The 14,641-nt window shown below is 39.6% G+C and overlaps 1 protein-coding gene across 10 annotated transcripts in view; it reads left to right on the top strand.

The window, feature by feature from the left end:
* The window catches only part of PTPN13 (protein tyrosine phosphatase non-receptor type 13), a 114,857-nt gene that overhangs the window by 93,976 nt on the left and 6,240 nt on the right, over positions 1 to 14,641 (top strand). For 8 of the 10 annotated variants that reach the window (XM_072928661.1, XM_072928662.1, XM_072928660.1 and 5 more), the window contains 16 exons: positions 259 to 344; positions 894 to 1,056; positions 1,957 to 2,171; positions 2,253 to 2,351; positions 3,948 to 4,309; positions 4,507 to 4,681; positions 5,961 to 6,119; positions 6,378 to 6,549; positions 6,656 to 6,866; positions 7,898 to 7,968; positions 8,600 to 8,661; positions 9,327 to 9,483; positions 9,805 to 9,981; positions 11,321 to 11,403; positions 12,587 to 12,642; positions 13,756 to 13,859. In XM_072928661.1, coding sequence (XP_072784762.1) covers positions 259 to 344; positions 894 to 1,056; positions 1,957 to 2,171; positions 2,253 to 2,351; positions 3,948 to 4,309; positions 4,507 to 4,681; positions 5,961 to 6,119; positions 6,378 to 6,549; positions 6,656 to 6,866; positions 7,898 to 7,968; positions 8,600 to 8,661; positions 9,327 to 9,483; positions 9,805 to 9,981; positions 11,321 to 11,403; positions 12,587 to 12,642; positions 13,756 to 13,859 — 2,352 coding nt within the window. The remainder of the gene's footprint in view (positions 1 to 258; positions 345 to 893; positions 1,057 to 1,956; positions 2,172 to 2,252; positions 2,352 to 3,947; positions 4,310 to 4,506; positions 4,682 to 5,960; positions 6,120 to 6,377; positions 6,550 to 6,655; positions 6,867 to 7,897; positions 7,969 to 8,599; positions 8,662 to 9,326; positions 9,484 to 9,804; positions 9,982 to 11,320; positions 11,404 to 12,586; positions 12,643 to 13,755; positions 13,860 to 14,641) is intronic. The other 2 variants (XM_072928658.1, XM_030271833.4) reach the window with 1 other exon arrangement.

Raw genomic sequence — 14,641 nt, forward strand, 5'->3', positions numbered from 1 at the left:
GCTTTCTGGCAGGCTGTCACTCTGATTGTTAACGCTAATTTTGACATGGGATTATCCCACAAAATCATTACATTGGAAATCACCTTTGATTTGAACCATAGAGTTTATTTGCAAAGTTCTCTTCTTGACTCAGAACATGGAAAGGAGGGGAATTTCCTTAAATAACTGTCCTTTTTAGCTCAGACTTGAAAGTTTCTGTGCATCATAGATGTTTTATAGGTGATGCTCTGCGTACTTTTTCTTAAATTAATAATGTAGGTGACCGTGTGCTCTCTGTCAATGGGATTAGTTTGGAAGGAGCTACCCATAAGCAAGCTGTTGAAACACTGAGAAACACAGGCCAGGTGAGTGGCTGCTGGTTCTACTCCTGTATGGTTCTACTCCTGTCTGTGGTAAACCAGTTCTCTATCAGTGAATAAAGGTGAAGGAACCTCAAGACTGGAATTCTCCCCAGTGTTGTTGTGGTTACTTTTGGTTTCTTGGACACCTTGGCTTCCCTGGCACACCTGAAAATAGCCAGTGGGTGTACACATTCAGAACTGCTGAGAACTACTATTTGTGTTCACATTATAAAATGTTTTTAACTTAATTCCCTGTACAAATATGCAAGTGGCACTATCTTTGATACCTCTTAACACCCTCACAACTTTATAGGAAGAAAACCCTTTCTTACTCTATTGGCAAATATTTTGCAAGTCCATTAGTGTATTTTAGAGGCTGTCATGTAACAACCCTTAAAATTAAGGAATAGTTGGAGGACATGTGTGGGGAGGGGAGTCTCTATAACACCTGCTGCTGTAAAAGTTTGGACCCTGAGAGGGTAGAAGGAAGCATGTACTCTAGACTGTGCTATCTCTGTTGCCAGTTAACTGGAGAATGATTCATCTCTTTAGGTGGTACACCTGCTGTTGGAAAAAGGTCAGCTTTCAGGGGCCAAGGCTCATGCTCCAGTGACACCACAGTGCACGCTCCCAAGTCAGGTGGGGCAGTGTGAGCCACAGGAGAAGCCAGCGACAGAATCTTCAAATGCCAAAGATTACAGCTTTGTCACTGCAGGTCAGGTCACACAGAACAATTGTCTTAACTGTCAAAGCATTCTGTAGTTTCATAATATTTTCTTCACTTCTTAGGATGGGAATGGAGTGAGTAAGAATCTGTACCAAGCCCTTGCACATAATACAGTCTCTTTTTGTGCTGTTGTGTTTCTTTTTAAGACTTCCTTTCACGTCTTTAGTGACTCAGTTAACTACTATTAACTGTTTTCTCTCTCACTGTTTCATGTTGTTTCCCAGTTTCACCAGATGCCAAGGCTGTAGCAAGGTTGGAGTAAAGGGGGTGCTGCTGTATCTGGTGCTGCTAAGGGGTGCCAAAGGAAATGTAGATATTTATATAAATATACGTGCTTCTGTGAGTCCTTCAGCTCCTGTCTCAGAAGCAAAATGACATCAAGAGCTAGAAGGGAGAAGGATTTGTGCCCCTGACTAGAGGCTGACATAATTCAACCTCTTTGCTGCTGACTTGTGCAACTGAAGGGAAGCCTACCCAGATGGCAGAATCCCTGCAGATACCTTTGAGTCTTCTTGCATGGGCTCTATCCTGTCTGCCAGGAGCTCTAGTTGCTGCTGTCACTAATGCCTGATCAGTGGCTGGAAAGGTTGTGCTACTCTGTGCTTTAAAAGGTTCCTTAATTGACCTCCTAGGGAATTTCCTTTGCAGACACTCTGCCTCCTGCATATTGATGTTGTCAGGCCAAGCAAGCTGACTGAAAAGAAAAGACATGATCAGCTTTTTGTCTTCTTTAACCTGGAGGGATCTTTTGGGTAACACTTCTGTTCAACTCAGTGAAAGAGCCATGTGAGGGGAAGAGTGCACATTGTCATAATCTGGAATATGAGCACCAGACACTTTCCAAGGCCATGTGCTATAGGAAATAATAAGTTAATGTTTGTTTTACAGAGAACACATTTGAGGTAAAACTCTTGAAGAACAGCTCAGGCCTCGGGTTCAGTTTTTGCCGTGAGGATAACCTGACCCCAGAGCAGCTGGGATCAACTATTGTGAGGGTGAAGAAGCTCTTCCCTGGTCAGCCAGCCGCAGAGAGTGGGCAGATAGAGATCGGGGACGTCATTCTCAAAGTGAACGGGGCATCACTGAAGGGTCTGTCCCAGCAGGTTTGTACCTACACTAGTGAAACTCATAGTGTGGGAGTCCTGCAAGTCTGAATCTGACACTGAATCCCTCTGTGGCCATAGGAAGTCATCTCTGCTCTGAGGGGAACATCTCCAGAAGTCTCTCTTCTCCTCTGCCGGCCACCATCTGGAATACTACCAGACATCGATCCTTCATTGCTGGTGAGGTGTCTGGCATGGCATATTTTTCATATTATTTGCTATTTAAGGTTCATTTATTTGACCTGGTGGGTGGGTGTGTTAGTTAAATGCAAGATGCAGATGGAATAATGAGGAGAGTGCTCACAGAAATGTGGTTCTTGGAATTAAACCCTTAGTAGTGCACTGTTTTGTGTGAATGTTAAAGGAATGTATAGCTTCAAAAGCTTTTTTCCTCCATTTTCTGACCTAAGGCATGAGAAATTTGTTTTACATAGTGTTTCTGGAGCAGAGATTTCTTTGCATCCCAATGTTTTGAAATTGGTATCAGATAGAAAAGGATATTCTGCAAAACACCAATTTGGTGTTGATGTATGTAAAAACAGGGAAAATATTGTCATATTTACCTCCTGGAAATTAGAGGTGTCCAAAAGAATATTTTCAAAATGCTCCAGTAAATAAATTGAAAGAACAGAAGGCCATTTTGAAGAAGTGGAAATGAAATGTGTTTCAGGAAAAGAGAGTGTAGAGGACAAATTGCCTGAAAATTAGGCTTTCCATAATACAGAAAAGTGTAAAACCAATGGAGACAGGTCTTCAATTTAAGTTCCCCAGGGTTCCTGCCAGAGTTGAAGAAGTGTTTGGACAAGGCTCTCTGACACAAGGTGTGATTCCTGAGGCTGTCCTGTGCAGGGCCAGGAATTGGGAATGGATGATCCTTTTGGTTTCTTCCATCTCAGGATACTCTGATTCTGTGATTCTGTGTTACTATAACATTATTTTCAAACAATAAAATCATTCAAGTCTGATGAGAGCAGTTTAAATATACAAATACATATTTAAGTGAAGTTAGGATTGGAGTGAGGGATAAGCAACTGAGCAAACTAATTATACAAATAACTATTCCTATAATAGACCTGTTTGTATTGTGGAATAACAGGAACTTTAATAGAACTTTATCAAACTTTAACAGGAATTTTAATAAAACAGTGCACATATTAAAAGAAGAGGAAAACCACACTGATGCATTCATGTACACAAGAGTCTGTCCATGAAAGCATAAATGAAGCTTTTAAATCTTTCCTGTCTGCTGGCTGTCATAATTCCTGGGAATATGCGACAATTGACAAAATTGTTATTCAGTCTGATGGTGGTTAATAACTTGGTTAACAGTCATCATTGGTCATAATTTTTTTTAGTTTTTTAGTCTGTTACTCTTGCTTTTTGGTTGACCGCTTCTCTGTTTCCCTCCTCTGTGAGGTTGGTTTGACTTCAGTAGCTCTGTGAGCCTCAGCTTCTGGTTGGAAGGGATTTCATGGTAGCTGCATAGAAGACTGCTGGGCATAGTTTAAAAGCCTCTGTCAGTACACTTTCTGAAGCTAAAGTATTTTTGTTTTCCTTAGATGAATTTAAAGGATTTTAGCAGCGTAAGTTTCAGAGTTTTGCACACTTCGTCTTGGCCAAGTTACATTGAATTTTTGAAACTGTGCTATGATGTGTATCACCAGTTCAGTCAGTAGCCACCAACTCCTTATTTTTTGGTAATTTAATGAAGTCTTTGATACTGTCTTTTGTCATCAGTACTGAATTATGATTAATTAAATGATTTTGCTTTTGTAGACCCCCATCCATTCTCCCCAACAAGTTTTTCCAGAGGTCAGCAGAGAAGTTTCTGGTCCATCAAACAGAGAACAAGGTGACAGCTCAGATGAAAATGAAACTACTGATATGAGCAAGAAAAGGCTAAAATCTCCCTCCAGAAGAGACAGCTACAGTGACAGCAGCAGAAGTGGTGATGAGGAGATGATGGAGTCAGCAGCCCAGGTGGGCCTTGGTTGGAGTTCTGCGCTGTACCAGAGCTCAGGGGAAGCTGAGGCACGGGCACAGAGTCAGTACGAGGCACACCCTGGTCAGAAGGACGCTGTTCGCACCATCCTCTATCCTGATCAGGAGGCTCCCAGCAAGGCAGAGCTGGAGGACAGGTATGCTGCTGGTAATCAACCTCATCATCCTGCAGAAATGTTTATAGAAGTAATTCATTGGACCTATTAATAGAAATACTTCTTTTGGTTTACTTTATAGAGCTGCATAAAATCAACTTTGGTTCATATATTAATTTATGAATGACAGCCACATTGTACTTATTCTGCTTTTTCTTTGTTTTCTGCTTTATCTGTAGTGATCTGCCTTTGGATTTGCCAGTGATCCCAACCTGTAGAACTGTACCTGATGTTACGACATCCATGTTAATAAATGACTGTTATGCTACTTCTGTCTCTGAGCTGACTTCACACCTGGGAGAAATAGATTCATTACTCACCCAGCTGGACAAAAATGCTGAAGAATATGAGCCAGTAATATGCTATTTCTGTCTTTCAGGAGCATGAATGTCCTGCTGTGGTTGTTTCAGTTGTGATTTTGAGAGTGGGTATAAATTAGGCACATTAATTTACAAATGGGATAGTTGTAGGTTATACTTGCACTAATCTGAGTGTGTGCCTAATAAATGGCAGCTACATTGCCATTTGTAATCAATGGCAGCTGCTCATATCAGTGTCTGCAGGTATTTCCTGTGTGGGCTCTTGAAGAGTTGATACATTTCCCTCTGTATGTGGAGGCATCCATGTGTACATAGGTGGATGTGTATATGCCCATTTCATGGGTCATTTAATCCTGGAAACCTTGGCGTTAAATGTTTACCTACCTTTCAGCCATATACTCAGAGGAAGCTTAAATGGCAGATACCTTGCCTCTGCTCTTTTAATTTTAGGTGGTTGTTCAGAGGTCAGAGAATAAACTGAGGCATCAAGGGACCCTGTTCTTTGCTGCATTTATAAATATGAATCCCAAGGACTTTCTGTTCTGCTGCAAGATGGAGCCTATTTTTGAGGTCTTCTGAGAAAGCTTGACACCACAGAAATGTCTTGTGTATGAGAAGGGACTTCCATATCCTCACATAATCTGTTCAAAGATTGAAAATAATTGAAATTGAATCTTGATACGTCCCAGTTGTAAGGGTCTTCCATGTTATAAGTACCAAAACTCCCTTTTGACAAGAAACTGTATTTTTCTTAGTCCCCTGTTTAGAAGTTTTTCTTCATCCTTCCTGGTGCTCTGTGATTTTTTTAATGCAAATGAGACAGATCCCTATCTTTCAAATCAAAATTAATGCAAATTAAAATGGACAAAACATATGCATGTGTTCAGTTTCAAGATAAGCTCTATGGTATTATGTCTCACTGTAGGAAAATATGTTTGCTTATTTTGTTTGGAATAATTATGGATGTGTTGAGATATTTAAAAAATATAGAGACTTTCTTACATGTGGCAGCTAGGTAAGGGTAAAATAAGGTGTGAGTTTTGATGTGTGCCTTCAAAATTTTGTTCAATTCATAGACTTTTAGCCCCATGTTATTTCCATGCAAAACATTTTTTGGTTCTGTCTGAACTCATTAGAGATGCTTATTTGAAGCAACTAAGCTGAGCCTGATGATAAATGTGTCTTGTTCCAGGCTTGTGTCACAATTTAATCAGTAGGTAAATCAGTTGTCTGCTTCCAGCTGTCTTAAATTCAGTAAAATGTTTGTATTTCTTCTGTCTGCCTGCTTGTAAAGTGCTGTTTTGTCCCCCTAGGAAGTAGAGCTCCAAGTGACTCTGACAAAGTCAGAAAAGGGCAGTCTGGGTTTTACAGTGACCAAAGGTAACGACAGTGTTGGCTGCTACGTTCATGACATCGTTCAGGATCCTGCCAAAAGTGATGGGAGACTACGGCCTGGAGACCGACTCATAAAAGTGAGAGAATTCATCTTTTCATGTGCAGGGGTTGCACGAAAAGGACAACTTTGAGTCCAAAAAAAAAAAAAAGTGAACTGTGTTGTAGGCCAAGTCAAATGTGGTTAAAGGACAAAGATACGCACCTTCTGAGAGGCATGATTCAATGCCTCTCAGAGAACACTTGAGAGCACTTGAGAACAGCAACAAATGCCTCCTCAGTAGTGCTGTCTTACTTGGGACCTAACAAGGACACCTGTGTTGCTTTTGTTGTTGCAGGTTAATGACATTGATGTCACTAACATGAGCCATACTGATGCAGTCAACTTTCTGCGAGCTGCCCCAAGGACTGTCAGATTAGTGCTAGGGCGAGTTCTGGAGTTACCAAAGATGCCAGTGTTGCCTCATTTGCTGCCTGACATGACACTGATGTGCCATAAGGAGGAGCTAGGTAACATGGAATTAATCTGCTTTTTGCCCTAAAGAAAAATCTTCCCCTTCAGTTACAAAGAATTTTTATTGTATTTTTATTGTTCTCCCCCTCTTTTCCTGCAAAGGTTTGTCATTATCAGGAGGCCATGACAGTGTTTATCAAGTTGTGTACATTAGTGACATTCTCCCCAAATCGGTTGCTGCCAGAGAGGAGAGTCTCCATGTACTAGATATTATCCATTACATTAATGGAGTAAGCACACAAGGAATGACTCTGAAAGAAGCCAAAAGAATGCTTGAAACATGCCTTCCAACAGTGGTGCTCAAAGTGACCAGGTGTGTTCTGGAAGCAAAAGGCTTCCCTGTACTTTTTGTTGCATGTTTGTATGATTGTATTTATGAGTACATGAGTAAAACCTGTTCCTGGTAAGACAGGAAATTCACCACATGTTACTGAAGACTGACTCCACAGAAAGGGTCTGTAAATTCAGAGTTTTTGTGCTTCAAAGGAGCACAAGGGTATGTGGTACTTGCTGTGCTTTGTGCTTCTTGGGAGCACAAGGCTGTGTCCAGCTGCGAACTACATGTGTTCAAATAGACCCCTTGTAATCCAGGAGGAATTAGTCAGTGACCTGCTGTGGCACTTGGACACTCACAGGTCTGTGAGGATGGATGGGATTCATCCAAGGATATGCAAGGAGCTGGCAGGAGAACTCACCAAGACACTCTGCATCATCTGCATCTGCATTATCAGTCCTGGCTCAGTGGGGAGGTCCCAGGGGACTATAGGTTGACCAGTGTGACTCCAATCTGCAAGAGAGGCTGGGAGGAGGATCAGGCCTGTCAGCTTGACCTCAGTGTAGGGAAGGTTATGGAAGAGATCACCTCGAGTGTGACCACACAGTACAGGACAAGGGGATCAGGTCCAGCCAGGTATTCAGGAAAGCCAGGTCCTGCCTGGCCCACCTGATCTACTTTCATGACTGGGTTCCCCATCTGGTGGATAAGGGAAAGGCTCTGGATGTGTCTACTGGATTGAGTGAAATCTCTGATACTGTCTCCCACAGCTTTCTCCCATGGCTTAGAGAGATGCTCTTCACTGGGTTAAAAACTGGCTGGAGTGAGGGAGTGATGGTGAATGGTGCTAGGGGGGTTTCCCTAAGGCTCAGTATTGGGGCCAGAGCAGTTTCATTTCCTTATTGCTGATTTGGAAGAAGGAATTGGATGTGTCCTCCTTCAGTTTGCAAACGACACCAAGTTGGTTGGGAATGGTTAGCAGTTTTTTTACCAGTAGTAGTGTTTACTTCAATAGCTGATAATTACTCTGATTTACCTATTAATATTCCTGTCAATATTTCTTTTCACAGAGATGGTCATGCAGTGTTCCCAAAATCCAAAAGCCCTGAGAACTCAAGTCCATGGCCAGTGAAAGCTAATGGTAAGATTTGTGTGCTTACTCATAGCAAGTGAAAAAATAAAAATAAAGAAATTGATATGGATAATGAGATACTATCTTAGTCCAGCTTATTGTGACCAGCTCCAACAGGAGCTTACTTGATCTTTCCTCTAAAAGCTTCATGAAAAGAGATTCAGCAATAATGTCTTATGATGTCAGTTTTTGTCTAGTTTACAAATTTTCTCTAATATAGAGCAGAAGGGTTCCTTTGAAGAAGGACCCAGACATCAGATAATATTACATTAAAAAAAATAGTCAATGACAGGTGTTTGTGGTGTTGTATCTTGTACATTTTGAGGAAAAAGGAAATCAGTGCTTTTCTCAAAGGTGCACGTTTCCACTGTAAGTTGTTTAAACTATTTATCAACATTTCTCTTTGCTTTGAGCTGGTTACTTGTATTAGCATTCATGCTTTCTAATCCCTTTAAATAAAAAATTCATAAAGCCATTTTATGAAGTGTAGTCATTCAGATAGAAGTTTTGCAATGCACAGAAACCAGGGTACTCATGTCATAACATAGTTTTAAATACCTTGCTTATTTTAGAAAAATAATCAATGGGGCTAATTTAATTTCAGAGAAAAAGTTGCTGGTTTTTCCCCATTTTTGCTTAGGTTGTTCCTGTGGTGATCCCTTTGATAAAGCAGAGAAGTCAACTAATGCTTATGGGCCCAAGGTAAATGCTCCTTTTTTGTGCCTGTTACCATTAACTAGAGAAAAGAATCTACATCAAACACTTTTAAAACTAAATAAATGAATGAAACAATCTTGTGATCAAAGTATACAAACCCACTATTATCAAATGACCTGAATAAGCAGTGATCATAATAAATACGCAAGGTTTTTTAATTGAGATGCTCTTTCTTTGGCACTGCTTTGTAGAAAGACAAATTGTCTTATAAGAAGGATGTAAGGCTATTATCCAAAATACTCTATTTAGCCCACAGTTTCTGCAGATACTTTCATATTATATTTGCTAGGTGATTTTCTTTCTTTTTTTCCCATTAGTTCTTCCTTAGAAATGCTGTGTTGTGGGACCAAAAGTACTGAAGCTTGCATACATTCTATAGGGATTAAAATAATGTTAAATGCTACCATGTGTTCTCTTGTAGAAGCTGCTGCTTCATCAGCATGTGGGTTTTTTCCTTAGTTGCTTTAATTTTTTTTTATTTGCTCTTGTCATGTGAAATGTCCCACCCATCACCCAGATATTGCAGATGATATGAATAGAGGTTTTATTTGTTGCTGAGGAGAGGTGAAAACTTTTTAGTGATTGTTTGTTGCTTCAACAAGCTGCCAGGCTATTTAAGAGTTAATTTGTAGTGTTCTTTACTTTCTCAGGTCAATGGCAATGGCATCCTGGGACCTTCTGAGGGAAATACAGAAAATAATGTCCATCACACAAAAGCGCTAATGAACCTCTCAGGAGCAGAAGATGCACCTTCCCTTGGATTTACCAATCAGATGTCAGATTTTCCTAAACATATTGACAAATCAGGTAAGAGGAGGTGAGATTGGGACTGCATTGTTCTCTATTGTACCAGCACAAGAGAATCATGGCATGGTTGAATACGCTGAAATAATTAAATGTTAGACTGGCAGTCACTTTTAGAAGATCTTTTCCAAGTCTCATGCTTTGTTTTATAGGAGTTAGTTGATGTTGAAAATAGATTTATAGAAATTGGATTTATGTTACAGAGAAATAAAGGAAGGCCAAGGTAACAGCTAGAAATAATGCCTCGTGTCTGCCCCTTTAAATTAGTTCTTGCAAACCATTTTGTACTGGGAAAACTTGTCATTTTGCACTGTTTGTCTTCAGGAACAGAGGCTCCAGATGATGAGTATTATGATGAGGATGACCACAATGAAATTGTCCAGTATCTGTTGGATGTCGTAGACGAGGAAGCCCAGAATCTCTTAAATCAGAATAATGCGACTTCAGAGGCTCAAAGTCTTCTACATCTCAAGAAGGCTGCATCAGAAAATCACCTGTCAGGTAACGTGAGCCATTAGAAAAGAGCATCACTGACAGCAAACACTGAAACAAGGTGCCAAGTAAGCAATAGATTTGTCAGCAGAGTGAGTTGATTAACATTGATTTGATATCTGAACTGGAAGTTTCCCAAGTTGAATACCAACAAATAGTTGCTGATTACCATGAATTTGAAATGCAATGTGATAGGTGAGGTTATGGTTTGAAAAATCTGAGTTTTGCTTTAAGTAATCTGGGAAAATTATTCCTATTCTAGAGTTGTCTCTTGAGTGAAATTCCTATTGTTTGGGTACTTGGTCCTGCAGCTGCAGTCATGTTGGCATGCTGAAGCATTTCAGCATTTCATTGGCTTCAGATTGCACAACTTGGAAATGTGTTGAGGTCTCTCAAAACCAAACAATTTACCAACTTGCTTTGTTTCTTTTAGAAAGGTTGGCTTTTTTCCAGTACCTCCTTCTGACTGTATACCTTTCTCTTGCTTCACTCCATCTCCTCAGTTTTACTAGTTATTAGCTCAAATGTAGTGAGGAATAGGATTTGTAATTCCTTTGTGGTGTCACACTATGTATGCATGCTCCAAAAATTCAAGCAAGATGCTTGCTGTTTCTGTAGAGATTCCTTCTAAAACTCTAGATACACCTTCCAAAATTGTAATTATTTCATGTCATGACTACAAGGTCATTGGGTTATTGTCATTGGTCATTGCATTAGAAGTCAGAGATCACTGAGGTTCTGGCTGTGCCAGGATCTCAGCTGAGGAATATCACTGGAGCTCAAATACTTCCAGTTTCTTGTAGGCTGTCCTTTGTGACTGAAGATAAATTGAATCCATAGGGTATAGCAGAGTATGCTATAGCATATGCTCAGAGTATAGCTAGAGTATGCTATAGCAGACAGATGCAAGTCAGATTTTATATGGAATGTCCTAATTACATTTTGTTAATGCAAAGAGTGAGTAGAATCCTGGTTTGGACCTACTGCTGTTCTAAATCTAACTGAATTGCAGAAAAAACACTGGCATGGGGAATGTGATAACTTAGTAGCTGCAGCCTGTCCATCAGTTATGCTGTGACACAGATATTCTGTGCAAACAACCTCACACAACATGACAGCTGTTCAAGTTGTAAGATAAAGAAACCTAAAGTCTGTTTATCCTATATAGTAAGAACTCTTTGCCAGTACTCTGGTAGCAGAGGGCCTCAAAAAGTGTTTCTTGGTTAGTCTGGCACCTGTATTCCCTGTCTAGTGCCAGACAGGTGGAACAGGATTCACATCTGTGAGAGGGTGGCTCCTAGGCATTTTCTGGTGTGTTTATGCTGTATCCCCTGATTTTCCTGTTCAGTAGAGATGAATGGAAGGGTGACAGAAGATAAGTCTGAGGACACAGACTGTGATGGGTCATCTTTACCTGAAGATTTTTCAGAGGTAGGATGGCAAGAAACTGGCAAGTGCTTTCAATTTTTTTCCTTATTGGCATAGAATTGGTAGAAATAACATTACATGTCCTTTAAATGAGAACATCACTGTAGGTAGTAGCTTTAAGTGGTGTGCAAACATTTATTTTTAAATAGCATATGATTATCGTGAATTACCTATGTAAGAGAACAAAACATAAAGTTATTTTACACTATCATACAAGTCCATTAGTTTTTTCTTCAAAAAGAGTGGTAATGAACTACTTTGTTAATGCTACTTCAGCTTTTTAATCTAAAAGATTTCAGTGATTCCTGCTCAAAGAAGGGAAGCAGTCACAGTGAAAACAAATGCTGTGTAAACCTTACTGTCCAAAATGTGGGTTTAAAATTTCTTGCTGCATTTTGCTAGAGTAAGTTCATTGGCTTGAATAACTTCTATATGTGGTTTACTCTATGTTATTGTGTCCTGGTTTACATCAGTCACTGGATGCCTGGGTTTTGTCTCTTGTTTCAAATCAGCAGAACTCTGTCTCTCCAGCACATCCTGGCTCTTCTAGCTTTCTGTCCAGTTAGTAGAGCTGAAAATCAAATCAGGAATCTGGCTTTGTGTCAATGTGCTCTAGGGAGAGCCGCGAGTAAAACTGTCCCAGTATGGCAGTGGAAAAGCAAGTTGGCCTAAAAAGTATAAATGAATTTGTAAAATTTTTATTGAAAGAAGGATGGAAATGCCTTCCTCTATGCTGAGTCTTCACTGTCTGCTGAGGAAGGTGTGAATAGGAGTGTGTGTCATTTAGAGGTATGTTACATATCCACAGTATAGGAACTGTGGCTTGACAGTTCTGAGGCAGAAGTTTTCACAATCAATCTTAGCTCAGAAAGGGTTTCTACGTATTAGAAACAAAAAAGCCAACTGTGGAAATCTTAGGTGACTCTACTGCTGCTGTGAGTCAGGAGTGATTTTAATATAGTTTTTTGGCCCTGTTACAGTAGAGTATCTTTCCAAGTGCTCAGTGTTCTCGTCCTCTGTTATTTTGGGTTAATGAGATGTCTAAAAGAGGAAAGTCTTCCATTATGTACTGCTTTGAACTTAGTACCCTTCAGGAATAGTCCCTGTAATTGTTAATTGTTTAAAATTTGCAGTATGTGAACATTGCAACTGTGTCTTTTAATTTGTTTTGAAATACTTCTTCTAGGCTACACATGTAAATGGTTGTGAAGACTATTGTGAAGTAAAAGCTGTGCCAGAAAGGTACGATTTCTTTTCTAGTGTTGCTTGAAAGCAAACCTGTGAAGTGTGGAAGTCTGAAGTGTAATATGTTGGAATGAGAGAAAAACAACAAAAAAACCAAAAAACCACCCCTGAAATAAACCAAATAAAATATCTGTGCAATATCTTGTTGAATTGTTCTCTTGGTCTATTCTTTACTTTGAAAGTTGTAATTTTCCTGAATATTAGTCAGCTTTATGTGGTTTACTACACCCTACTTTTATTTGTTCCTTTCATACATGGTTGTAGCAAGTAACTGGACTGTGTTCAGATGTCTCCAAATAACATAATTTGCATTGTGCTAACAACTTGGTACTTGGATATGAAGAAAACATTCAATCAATGCTGTCTTCAGTTTGAATCTAGACAGGCTTTATTGGTGTTACATCTTCTGGTTTTAGACCACTGCAACTCAAGTGTAGAGTTCCTCTGCTTCATCAGCTCCCATTTGGATGCCTGGGGCTTACTATTTTTTCCACAGAGCATGAAGCATATGACTGAACAAGTTACTAGCTAGCTGTCCCTGGGAACCACTTTGAACTTTAGATACTCCCAAGGTTGTTTTTCTTAGTGTAATAATTTTAGTCCAAGTGAAATTTCAGTGAAAATGTATATGGTTTTATGTTGTTAAGCTTGTAGGAAGTTTGGGGTCGAGACTTGGAGCAAACAGTGACGTCATAACCTAAAATACTTAATACATTCATCAGTATCTTCAACAAAGCTAGAAAACTTGCAATTGAAAATAGATACTCAGATGTAGTGAATTGTATGAGTGGTACAAATATGCTGTTGGATGCTATTCAATTGCTTAGCCTTTGAAAAATAATTGCAATAGTAGTTATTACTAGATTTGTATATTCTTGACTCTTTTTCCACTGTTACCTTTTTTCAAATCCCCTTTGGGGATGTAAAAAAAAAAAGGAGGGTGCACAAAAGTTAGGATTTTGAGATCACTGGTACAGGGGTCCAGTCCAGAAATAATTGTAGCTATAAATTACTTTCTGATGGGGTTTGTGTGGGTTTTTTTTTTAACAAGGTTGCAAATGTGTTGGTTCTAGGTGTTATTTCTTACTTCCATACCTTGTCCTCTTACAGATCCCCTCCACAACCTTCCTTGAGCCAGGCAGATGAGGAGGAGATCACGTGGGGAAGCGATGAGCTGCCAATTGAATCAGTCAGCCAGGAGCGTGTGAATAAAGGCAAGGACATTTTCAATAATCAGTGGAAAACTTCAGGGTCACATTATATAAACAGAAGTGTATTTTGAGACATCCTGGATATGTTTCAAGGATGTCATGCAAGGTATAAGGGGGATTCTAACAGCTCAGCAATGCACTGGGAAGGATCTCTACATTTTTGTGTAGTAAGTGTGTGAGTGTTAATAGGAACAAGTATTGGCAATGTTGTGTCTGTAGCTGTAGAAAGTTGAGACCATCTGAGATACTTCCTTCCTCAGTATCTCCCTCGCAAAAGCTGTAACAATAAATATATGTTTGACTGTGATTAGACTGATGTATCATGTGTTTCACATACCAGCTACCCCATGCTCAGATTAGGCACTACATTTATCTTTGCTCTTCCTGTGCTGCTCAGTGTGGCACAGTGGCATCTGTACAGTTTGATGTATTTGGCAGAATTTAGTCTTCCCTTTTTTTGAGCTAGCATTAGAAATGTGAGTTCCTGAAGTCCATATACAGCAGTCCTTTGTATTCATTTAAAGAAAAAAGGATACTTCAGACTAAGTCAGTAGATTTAGGACACTTTTAATTGTAATACCTGAGAGATTCTTGGTTTATGAATTTTTTGTGCTTCAGAGAAGCACTGAAGGCCTGATGGGAAGCAAGCTGTATTGGAAAAAAACAATATCCTTCCAAGTGATAATTGTAAGATGTGCTGTATACATGTTGAGTATTAGTGCTAAAAACAAGTCACAGGCTGTAACGTGGAGAGTTCTAAATTATCCCTGTGTGTGTCCATACAT

This window comes from Taeniopygia guttata, chromosome 4 (genome assembly GCF_048771995.1).
Source record: "Taeniopygia guttata chromosome 4, bTaeGut7.mat, whole genome shotgun sequence".
Lineage (NCBI taxonomy): Eukaryota > Metazoa > Chordata > Aves > Passeriformes > Estrildidae > Taeniopygia > Taeniopygia guttata.